The sequence below is a fragment of the Labeo rohita genome, chromosome 11, assembly GCF_022985175.1.
Source record: "Labeo rohita strain BAU-BD-2019 chromosome 11, IGBB_LRoh.1.0, whole genome shotgun sequence".
In the NCBI taxonomy this organism is placed as follows: Eukaryota; Metazoa; Chordata; class Actinopteri; order Cypriniformes; family Cyprinidae; genus Labeo; species Labeo rohita.
The window spans coordinates 23,493,683-23,506,660 of NC_066879.1; the positions used below are offsets into that span (position 1 = coordinate 23,493,683).

Here is a 12,978-nt window from a genome sequence, read left to right on the forward strand (position 1 = left end):
ACTGACCTTGCCTGTCTTGACTACAATCTGTACAAAGCTTGCACCTGGATCTATCACGCTTCACACGAGTCCCGTTACAATAGTATTATGCTGATTTAGTGCACAAGAGATATTTCTTATTATTATAAATGTTAAAAAAATGGGTAACACTTTATTTTAAGGACCAGTTATCAATATTACCCAATACTGAAAAATATGCTAGTAATATGCACGCTAATAAACAACTAGTTTATTAGCATGCATATTACTAGCATATTGGCTGTTTAGTAGTACTTATAAAGCATGTGACCCTGGACCACAAAACTAGTCATAAGCGTCAATTTTTGAGATTTCTGAGGGTCAAGTTGATTAAATCAAATTTTTATAGATCATCTGAAAGCTAAATAAATAAGCTTTCCACTGATGTATGGTTTGTTAGTAGGGAACAATATTTGGCTGGTATACAACTATTTGAAAATCTGGAATCTGTAGGTGAAAAAGAATCAAAATGTTGAGAAAATCGCCTTGAAAGTTGTCCAGTTCTGAGCAATGCATATTACTAATAAATAATTAAGTTTTGATATATTTACGGTAGGAAATTTACACAATATCTTTGTGGAACATGATCTTTACTTAATACCCTTATGATTTTTGGCATAAAAGAAAATCGATAATTTTGACCCACAAATATACCCATGAAAGTTATGACTGGTTTTGTGGTCCAGGGTCACATATTAATGCCTTATTCTGCATGGCCATATTTTACATCCTTAAATCCTACCCAATACCTAATAAGCAGCAAAGTCGTAGATAATTGTGATTATGTGTTCCATAATCTAAAGTGTTACTGAAAAATTCGGTTACTCAATGTTTTTGTGAATAAAAAGTTTAAAAGGACAGCATTTATTTGAAACTGTTTTATGACATTATAAATATCTTTATATGTGTTTACGTACATTCTCGTAAATATGAGAAAATGTGCTCTAGGCTCTTTGTCAACAACACTCCATTTGGTGACAGTGATAGCTGGATGGTTTGTTTGCATCATTGTGAATTCAAAGGCCATCACAGGTGCAAGTGGTTCCCAAAAGAGCATTCGAACAAAAAAGAGGTCAAGAGGCTGCTAGATGTAGAAATATAGAGTCAGAATCTATTGTGTCTGGAGCAACGGCTGTCTGGAGTTCATCACGCATCAAATGCCATATTGTCTGCAAAGCTACGTTTATGAGTGACAATATGAATGCAATTTTTCTGATCTCTTTGTATTTAGTGGTTTTTATTGCACAGTTGCAGTAGCTGAATGGATTGATGCAAATACAGTATCCTGTTGTGTCACCGCTCATTTTATCAGGGTTACTCTAATGTATCATGCATTGTTGCAATGCATTATTAGATCACACAAACTCACTTCTCAAACATACTTATGACAAACATGTTATGATTAAAATAAATAATTTTTGTCTCAAAAACAAGTCTGTGTTTGTGACATGCGGCAGTTACTGACAGCTCAGTTTATGTTAAACCATGTTCAGTTTTGGGGAGTAAACTAGATACACTAGATAGATAAACTAGATAGACTCTGCGTAATTGAAATGAGCAGAGGACTGATATACAGCATGGCTGTGCACGACAAAGAATATTAGGTAATGCCTAACCGATGAATTCAGCAATGAAGCCTGTTCACACAGAACATGTTTTTACAGTCCACTGTGCTACTTTTCCATTTGTTTTTCTATAGGTGCATCTCAATTCAATGTATTTCTTTCTTTAGTCGCAAAGAAATTTCGTTGTTTGAGGAAAACCTTTCATGATTTTTCTCTGCATAGTGGACTTCAACAGTTTGAAAGTCCAAATTACAGTTTCAGTGTTGCATCAAAGGGCTCAAGCTGAGGAATAAGGGTCTTGTCTAGCAAAACAGTCTATATTTTCCTTAAAACAATAACATTTTATAAACTTTTTAACCACAAATGCTCGTCTTGCACAAGCTCAACCTTATGCATTACATTGGAAAGGTCACATGTGATGTAGGTGGAAGTACCGACCCAGTGATTACAAAGCGAACGTGCAAAGAAACTCAAGCGCTCTTTACAAAAAAGGGTAAAACAATGACAGACAATTTTGCAGTTGGAGGGGAAAATGAGATTATTATGAGAGTTTTTCGCCCTACCGTACATTTTTGAACCGGAGTTCACAAACAAAGAACTAACTGTAGACGTGCATTACAGAGCTAGGTGAGATGAGCATTTGTGCATTCTAAAAAATGCTGGGTTATTTCAACCCAACTTTGGGTCAAATATGGACTAACCCAACCTTTGGGTTAAAAATTTAACCCAACAGTTGGGTTAGTCCATATTTGACCCAAAGTTGGATTGAGTGGTTAAAAAGTAGTATAAATTGTAATTTTTTAGAAAAATGACAGAACGTTTCACTAGATAAGACACTTATTCCTTGGCTGGGAATCATGTAGAGCCCTTTGAAGCTGCTTTGAAACTGCAATTTGGACCTTCAACCCGTTAATCCCCATTGTCCACTTTATGGAGAAAAATCCTGGAATGTTTTCCTCAAAAACTTAATTTCTTTGCACCTGTAGAAAGAAAGACATGAACATGGAGGATATGAAGGCAAGAAAATGATCAAGAAATCTTTATTCTAATAGTGAACTTGTCCAATTAACCGAAAAAACAAAGTGTGGAATGTTGGACACTTCACGTACTCAACTGTTGCAGATTTAATTACGAAGGGTACGGGCTATCAAACTCCGATAATGAATGACAAAATAACCTTATAAAATTCATACACGCTTGAGTACATAGTACAAAAGTACATAGTGTATAAATGCATAGTGCGTCATTTGGAGCGCAACGAAGGTAAACGCCCCGGGGCTTAGACGGATGTGTTTGTCCATTTGTTCGTCTTTTACATGTGTTTTGCGTCTTCAGTGTCTCGCGCATTGTAAAAACACAACGTGAATTTAACATTTTGACTATTAAAAAAAGTGTCGTATTTTTACGACGCTGCCTTTGTCTCATGTTTTTCAAAGCAAAAACGTGTTCTGTGTGAATGGCCATGAATTAAAATAAAAAACACAGGGTCTCGAAACAACATTTTTTATTTTAACCTAAGCGCCACCACTTTACGACAGCGTGTCATGTGGAAGACATGATAAATACTGCTTTTCTTGAGACATTTGTTATATTCAATATGGTAAAAAACCCTTTAGTAGTTCGGTAGTACTTGTAATAGTAGTATTTTTTAGAAGTTAATTTTTTCTTTCTCCTGCGGAAGCCGAGTTAATTATTTTTTATAATTGTTTCAATAATTTTACAATATTTATTAATAATCCTAATATCAATTACAAACTATATAATATTTTTCTAAACTCTCACTTCACAGTTTTATTAGTCTCCACTATAAATTTATCTGTTCAAATTAAATGTTACCCTAAATGAGATCATTTTTGTGCTAGATAAATACTGCTTTGATTGCAATTAAAGCCCCAAATTTGCCTAACTGCTAGCTTAAATGTAGTTTAACTATTTTAAATTGCGAGAAGCATGTTTTGACAAGCTACAATTGTTAAAGTTGCTTCCCAACACTGTGTTCGTTTCTTGATGGAAAAATCAGGTCACTGGTTCAGCCTTGCTACCGAACTGATATCAATTTGCACAAGCACTACTATCAAACCCAGACAACCCTGCAATTTATAGGGAGACAGCGTTGTGTACAATCTAATTCCTAAATCCCAGTTTGCAAGCCAGCCAGCTGACATCTATGTCCTGTATGTGCTCATAACGGATGGATTTATGAGATTAACTGGTCTACTGTTTGTCACTCAATGACAGGCCTTCATATGATTCATTTAAAGAAAACACGTACATCCCCTTTTGTTATCGAAGAGGAGGTCAAAATCTAAACGACAGGCTGTATTCGACCACTACGTCTTAATAGGTTACTTAGTAACCTATTAACAATAATCACATATATAGCTTGACCTGATGTACATCTGAATTCACTCAATTCACTTTCCACTCTTCTGAGACTCACCATCCGAGACTGAAAATGAGAGCGCCGATAATCGTCCTCCTCCTGACCGCAAGCTTCTTTCAAATATCACATTGTGTGCAGGTTACGGTGAGTCAGAATTGGTTCATTCTCAAAAACGCTTTTACTTTGTGAGGCCGGATTGAACTAGGAGTTTGTTTGGGGAAAAGGTATTGCAAGCTTGATTGTGGAACCGCTGGATTTGATAAATACAGGCGCCTTTTGGTTTTGCGATAGAAATGTGACCCAGATATGTTCTTGACAGGTTAGATTCATCTGAGCATACCTTAGATAATTAAGCTGTCTATGACAAGATTGTTATTATACGCAGTATAATACATTTCGAAGATTTCTCTGTGGATATCAATGGAACTTGACAATCTCTTTGATCTCTTTTCAACTCTTTCTTAGCTAGATGTGGTTCAGTGTATAATTCATATTCAGACTTTCAATGTCAATCGATGTAAATGGTGGCTAATGGTAGCTCTTCACTCTCAGTGCCTCCCTTTTGAAAGAGGCCCTGGCTATCTGCAAGGTAATCATCTTAGTAGGTTTGCATCTAAATGTCTGTCAGTTTAATTGTGTAGTAAAAAAAAGCCTCTCTTTTTATAGCTGGTTTATGGCAGACCCATGTGGAAAACAATTCCTTTACAGTGTGGAGTAATAATTCACATCTTGGCTTCTTATTGGATGTCTGTTTTATAGGACAGTGGGTACAGTTTCTCCCTGGAGGCAGTGAAGACCCTGAAAAAGATTATGGAGACTGACACGAGCACAAACCCGCAACAGACCTACGGCAATGCAAAGTCCCCGTGTGCCGACCCTGACCTGCCAGGAGAGTTCAGTGCGCTGTGCCAAAAAAGATGATGCTGACGAAGTCTTTCAACGTCTGGGTTGGTGTGCTGTATAATCATGATAAATGATAAAGTGTCTTGAAACTTTATTATAATACTATAATATATAGTACTAAAACACTACTATAATATAATACTATAATAATACAGTAATACATTTTAAGAGTTCAGATGCAAAAGCCTCTAAATCCATCTGACATATTTCTTTAAAATTAGCATTTCTTTCTGGCTACTTTGTGTAGGTTTCTATGTAAGTACTGGTACTTCTGATTGGGCTGAGGCTGGAATTTAGTGACTTTGAAGTAAAAGTATTTGATGGACATATAATATGTGTCAGGAGCATTCACTCAGTTTCATTATCTCATTTTTGACCGAGACAGCTTTTAGCTGGTTTTGCATCTGAACTCTTCATATATAAATACTGCTCTTTTGAACTTTCTATTCATCAACTGATTTCCGCAATGTGGAAAATGCAGAAGCCAGTCATAAAAATGGAATTTTTAACGCAAAATGACAAATTTTGAATGAATTAATCAAAAGTAGGCCAGTGCACTTCAATCAAAATGCGCAATGAACTACTGACTAGTATAATAGTCACTAGATAGTCACTAGAATAGAATATTAAGCCACAAAAATACTATTTAAATATGAATCCTGCATGTTCTGTGTGTCTCTGTGTGAATGAATAGCGAAGATGCGCGGTTTCGTTTACTACACACATACTAAAGCATATGTGACCGTGACGCTCATGGTGCCGCAATTTATAAGTACACGAACACGTAAACATAAACTCTAGAACTGTTCTGAAAGTAACTTCAAGAGCATTTTACAGTTTCTTTTGAGAAAACTATTGTCATATCATATACAAAAAGAAACTGACACAGGCACCTGTCAAAAAAGTTCAGTTTACCTTGAAGAAACTGTGACAGAAATATATTAATGTAATAATAGTACTACTACTAATAATAATAAAATTAGTTGTATTTATTTGTATAATAATAGTATATATTTGTATGTAATATTTGTATTGTTTGTATTTTATGTACATTCACCAGAACAATGTTAATACACAGCACAGTATTTCTGAAAAGAATACATACACACATACACACACACACACACACATATATATATTTATATATATATATATATATATATATATATATATATATATATATATATATATATATATATATTTTTTTTTTTTTTTTTTTTTTTTTTTTTTCAGAAATACTGTGGGCTGAAAGGGCTGTTAGTCTATTATTTTTTTTCCATCTAATTAATTACATGATGTTTCGATTAATTAATGTAATTACAAATTTAAGCAAAATAAATTAGACAGTGAAAATACCTACAAAAGTTTATTTAAAGCTATTTCTGTGTTAAATGACAAAGTATCAAGTAGACATTACAAACTGTAGCTTTAGAAAGAAATATTTTATTTGATTCAACATACAATTTATTACACTGCAACAGCCTAATGTAAACTATGGAACATAAACGAAGATAATTTGAGAAACATATCAGTATTTTTTTTTTCATACAATGAAAGTCATTGGTAACTAAAACAGTTTTGTTACCAACAGTCTTTAAAATATCTTATTTTATGTTCCACAGAAGAAAGGTTTAAAACGAGTAAAGGATGACAGAATGATATTTTTGGGGGTGAACTGTCCCTTTAATGTTTTTATATTATTATTATTGTTTTTTTGTTTTTTTTTATGAAATGATACTCTAAATAAAAAACTAAATCTGCCAGCAGGTGGCAGTAAATGTCTTTATGAGTCATTCACTCATTCGATTCGTTCAAACGGCTGATTCATTCAGGAATTCAGTAAACGGCTCTGTTTATGAATGGACCTTTGAATCATTGATTCTCACGATTCATTCAAAACGCGGATTCATTCAGAAACTAAACACTGCTATGTTGCTCGAAGATGCGCAACAGTTCTGCTGTGGCTTTAAAGGTAATGTGTTCTCTGCAAAATTGAGAAAAACACATAATATTGTGTTTAAAATATAACACAATATCAGCTTATTTAATGACCCATTGTATAAAATCACTTTTAAGCTAGTGATTCATTTTTTTTTTTTATTTTAAAAGTAAAAAATTTAATTTGAAAAAAAAAAACGTAATACAGAAAAATTAAAATGGGGGAAAAAATGGAATCTGGGGGAAAATAAAATGGATTTCATAGACCCCTAATCAAAGAATCCTGAAAAAAAGATGTATCTCAGTTTCCACATACATATTAATTAGACACAACTGTTTTAACATGGATAAAAATAAGAAATGTTTCTTGAGGACCAAATTAGCATATTAGAATGACTCCTGAAGAATCATGTGACTTTGAAGACTGGAGTAATGATGCTGAAAATTCAGCTTTGTCATCACAGAAATAAATTAAATTTTTAAAATATATTACAGTAGAAAATGGTTATTTTAAATTGTAATAATTTATTTTTTTTCCATTTATATAATACACTCAAGTCTTTGACAAATGGTTTAGGACTTGTAAGCGTTAAAACCAATATCAGTGTGTCCCCAAATTGAGACAAGTTTCATGTTTCTAGGCCTTACGTTCTCAGTTTTATGTAATAATAACAACAACAACAATACGGTTTAAGCACTTCAGGCTAAAAATAACAACAAAAACATGTTTTTGCCCACATAATGCTGCAGTTACAGAATCTACCTGCAGGTGGTAACCAGTCTACATTAATCAGCAAATTTTGTTTTCTCAGATATTAATTAATTAAATTTTGAACCAAACACTAGAATGCTTGTTTTTGCCTTTCACAAGTTCAAAAGCCCAGCATGAATGTGTGGAAGTAAAAGCATGGAAGTGTGTTTCTCTGTTCAGTGCAACAGTTAACATGATTTGTCATCGGCATGTATGACGCACACGCAGAAATCTTTAAAAGGAACAGGGTTGCACTTCCATTCTTTTCCCAACTGTGTCATAAAGCTGCATTAACGGGCAGCCTGATTTTCCTGTCAGTCTCCCAGGCACTCATTTCCTTTCTCCACTGGTGGCAGGCAGCGGAGGGGTGTAATCACCTTTACTGTGATGCTGCATTACGGCCATGCCATTACGGCCCTGGCAGTGGGCCTGATACAAAAAAACTGATGGCTGATAATATTTCTCTAGTCATGTGTCAAACACTTCCTCGTCGCTCTCTGATTTTTAAATTCTTACTGTTATTTAGTTGGAAAAATATACATTTAAAACATGCTGAATTTTCATTAGTAACAGCATTTACTCCAATTTTCAGTGTGAACGGATCTTTCATCATTCTAATATGTTGATTTGCTGCTCAAGAAACATTTCTTATCATTGTTGAAACTGTTTGAACTCAAACATAACTAGCTATTACACTAGCTCTATACTCCTGTATGACAGCAAATTGTCACGTTATGTCAATTTTTAAGTCTCCTAAGGAACAGAATGAAATATAACTCTATTAAGCATCATGAGCTTTGAAACAACCTCTAAGCAGTAAAAGTGTACTTTAGGGAGGCAGACAGAGATCTCCTGAAGTCGCATGCAGAATTGTCTCTTTGTAAACATAGGCCCTCTTTGTAATAGGCCATATCTTTTATTGCCATCTTAAACACTAGACTGTTTATTTGCTGAATGTGAGAGCACTCCAGAAGTTTTCAGACTGGATGAGTCACGTTACTATCTGCAAACATAATCAGGGTCATTAGACGGATAAGACTGACATTTTTAATGCTCTGTCAACAGTGGAAACCATCAACCCTATAGACCCCTGTGAGATCTGTGCCTACGTGGCCTGCACTGGCTGTTAGAGCAGACGCACTCCCAGCATCCCAGAGTTCATTTCTACATCAGTGCCATCGTACGTGCATCTATCTATGGAACAGCGAGTTTTGGGTAAAATATATAACAGGGTAAAACATATACTGCTCATTTTACGCAGCAATAAGCAAAATAAGTATTTAAGGGTGTTTCATAAACTGTTTGGCTCATGTAGTACAGATATTGTTTTAAACAGAAACCGAATTTGGTTTCAGATGGAGATACTGCCACCTAGTGAATCTACAAACAACTTACACTACCAGTCAAAAGTTTTTGAACAGTAAGATTTTTAATGTTTTTTTTAAAAAAAGTCTCTTCTGCTCACCAAGCCTGTATTTATTTGATCCAAAGTACAGGAAAAACAGTACAATTTTGTAATGTTTTTAAGATTTAAAATAACTGTTGTCTATTTGAATATATTTGATAAATGTCATTTATTCCTGTGATCAAAGCTACATTTTCAGCTTCATTACTCCAATCTTCAGTGTCACATGATCCTTCAGAAATTATTCTAATATGCTGATGTACTGTTCAAGAAATATTATAGAAATGAATACTTTCATTTAGCAAGAATGCTTTAAATTGATCAAAAGTGCTGACAAAGACATTTACAATGTAACAAAAGACTTTTTTAGATAAATGCTGTTCTTCTGAACCTGAAAATCTGAAAATCTACTCAGCTGTTTTCAATATAATAATAATAATAATAATAAATGTTAAAAATTATTAAAATCAGAATATTAGAATGATTTCTGAAGGATCACGTGACTGGAGTAATGATGCTAAAAATTCAGCTTTGAAATCACAGGAATAAATTACATGTTACAATATATTCAAAATGAAAACAGCTATTTTAAATAGTAAAAATATTTGCAAATTTTACTGTTTTTGCTGTACTTTGGATAAAAAAAAATATGCAGGTTTGGTGAGCAGAAGATACTTTAAAAAACATTTTAAAAAATCTTTTGACTGATAGTGTACATTACATATACTTCAGAAAATTATACATTTCTATGTATTGAGAGTGTAAAATCTGGGTTGTAGCTAGCATTCTGGGGTTCCTGATCATATATTGTCCAGGACAATAAAAATAAGAAAATATTTTTTGGTCTAAGAATGATACATATTTGTACATATCTTTGTTATTGTTGTTTACATATTTGTACATTTGGTATTTGCTGATTAATTAAAGAAAATTAAATTAAATTAAATGATTAAATTTAGAATAATTCCCACTAGCTACAGCCAAGCAAAGGTATACATTTCTGAAAAGTGTTCTAGAACAGTTGGAATCGTTGTTTTGTGTGGCCATTTGAAGTTAGCATATTTTAAAATGGCAATCATCTTTCAAAACCAAGTTTGTATAATTTTATCTGCTTTGTAAACATTTTAAAAGCTTGTTAATAAAAGATTTGAATAATAAAATATTGAACATTAAATTCCAAAAAAGATCAATCTTACTGTATATTTGTAATAATACCAATGCATTTACCTTTCTCTTACACTAGAGGACAGCACTAGTTCAAATCATATTTTGCTCCTTCATTGATGTCCAGCACTGTTCAATATTAGAAGCAGGTGTTCCTTGGTGTTACTATGGGAATTTAAGGTACATTACCTTCAGGCAAGTACTTCTTTTTGCGTATAGCAACTAAATATCTTAAGCTGTAGGTTATGAACACATAATACTTAGCTTGACAGAGTTAAATCCGTGTGTACTAGAAGAACAGATGTTCTATATTTGTTTTCACATCTCATGATCTCAGTGTTTATTGAAACATATTTGCATAAACAGCCTGAACCACACAATTCATAATGCACTAATAAGAAACATGCTCAGAAACACATTGCACCTGTGAAGAATAAGCATGTGTTTCTTCAAAGCGTCTAAAAATGGTGTATGACCAAATGTGTTGACTATGAGTGTACTGACATCCATCAATCTGTAAGGTTTACAAGTCACATTGGATCAAGCACGTTTCCTGTTCAAAAGCATCAAGACTTTTTTTCTTCACAAGCACAAAATGAGTGTGAATCAGGCAATCCCACATAGAATACTAACAGCTAAAGTGTTGTTTTTAGAGCCGGTTATGTAAGGATATCAAAGTGGTATTTGCATAGAGAGCATGGACAGGCCAGTTTGTATTTTTATTGTAACATTTTTTGATTTGGTTTTCATATTCAACAGATTCTCTCCCTCGGTGATCATAAAGGAGAGTCTGTGCAATCCTTCTTTATTAACTGAGGCTTCTTTTAAGGATTTCTGGACTTCACTACACTACCCCAGAAAAAAAAAAAAAAAAAAAAAAAGAAAAAAAAAGAAAAGAAAAGAAAAGAAAAGAAAAGAAAAGAAAAGAAAAGAAAAAGATGTACTGTAGGATTTACCTAAAATTATTTCCACTCAGAAATTGTTAGTAAATTTCACAAATAATAATAGAGAAATGGCAATTAACACACTGAATTAAACATTACATTTTACTGAAATGGTATTTTATGTTTTTAATTTTACAGTATAGAGATGTTATCTTCTTAAAAATGTACAGATCTGGGGGCTTCTGGATAAGAAGTTTCTTTTCGCTCAGATGATGTACCGTAACCCAACCTCGTTTTGTTCATCTCAGTGTGTGGCGTATTCTGAAAAGAGTCTTTTAAACCATTGCTTAAGCTTGACCTGCTGTGATCTTGGAATAATCTAAACCAAAACAACATGTGCATACAAACAAGCCAAGCAAATTTACTTCAAAGGTAAATAAGGAAGTCAGCAGTTAGCTGTGATAACATTCAGTCCCTGAAATCTGACAACAGAATTCCAAGAAATCACATACTCCTGCTCATCCCGTTCCATACACACAGCTCCCGTTAGTTATTTTTGATAGTGACACTGGACATGGGCATGCTGATGGTGACAGCTGAGTAGGGAAAATGTCCTGGGCATTACTGAAACCCCGGGGGGTGTTGACAGATGGAGACTGTGTTTATGCTGTTATTTCTGTTGGTGTTACCCGTTTATTTTCATCTGCTTTTTTGCCTTGCTCTCTTTGCCGCGTTGTATTTGCGAAGCCCTTTATATTGAACTTCTTGTGCGAGGTGTTATTTTACTGCTGTTTGGTAGATTGATGCATTCATCCCCTCCCACACAAACCCTTCAGTGTATTTTTCCCACTGAGCCTGAGTTGGAAAACCGAATTGTTATTTTTGAGATGAAATGGGTGATGCCATTATGTGTTCGAAAACGGTGCCAGTGTTGTTTTTTTTGTTTTCATCACCCCACACTGAAATTTCATTGGTCCAAAATCCCACTCGCATAGCGGTCCCTTTCCCTGCATATACCGCACTGTTAATACTTTTTTGCGAACCTTGGAGGTTTGCCTTAAAGAAGTAGTTCACTTCCAGACCAAAGATTAACAGATAATGTACTCACACCCTTATTAGGGATGGGACAATACACCGATTTGTGGATCGATTCTGAGCTTAGATTTTAAAGGGATAGTCAGGGGTGATTCTAGGATTTTCATTTTAGGAGGGCTCAGCCCCCAATGAGGGTATTAATAATAATATACACACACACACACACACACACACACACACACACATGTTTGTTTTTGTGAATTGTGGGGACTTTCCATAGACTTCTATAGTTTTTATACTGACAAAACAATATTGTCTGTCCCCTAACCCAACCCTAACCCTAAACCTAGCCCTCACAGAAAACATGTTTGCATCATTACACTTTCAGATAAAAATCATTTACTATTTTTAATCATTTTTTAACATTGTGGGGACCACATGCCGGTCCCCACAATGTCAAAAATTTCAGGTTTTACTATCCTTGTGGGGACATTTGGTCCCCACAATGTAGCAAGAACAAGTACACACACACACACACAAAATTATGGTTTGTATTTCTAGTACAACCCTATTTCCTTAAGTATGCAAACCTTATTGCACATGCACTGGAATATGCATTATATTGGACGTTAAATTTTCAAATGAAAATGAAAACATGATCGTTTTATAAAGTCAGCTGTGGTGTGATGAGGGTTGAACACAGCGAAAACTACAGTAGATGGGGAATCGCTTGCTCCTTTTATGACAAAAACAGCACAGATTTAGATATTATAAAAATCTATTGATAAACAGCCCCCCTAAAAATGCCTAGCGACGCCCATGGTCTGCGCTTATACGTCACTATATTATATTATTATATTTTATATATATATATATATATATATATATATTCGCCTCAACCTTTTCAAATTGTATAAATGATTATTTTAGGT

At 34.1% G+C, this 12,978-nt stretch overlaps 1 protein-coding gene across 1 annotated transcript; it reads left to right on the top strand.

Annotated features, from left to right (window-relative positions):
• The first annotated feature begins 3,964 nt into the window (after positions 1–3,964).
• LOC127172838 (guanylin) lies at positions 3,965–9,506 on the top strand. Its single transcript, XM_051122278.1, is given in 4 exon segments — positions 3,965–4,110; positions 4,726–4,884; positions 4,886–4,913; positions 8,624–9,506. Coding segments are annotated over 4 exon segments (324 nt in total). The 5' UTR covers positions 3,965–4,038; the 3' UTR covers positions 8,689–9,506.
• Positions 9,507–12,978: the final 3,472 nt, after the last annotated feature.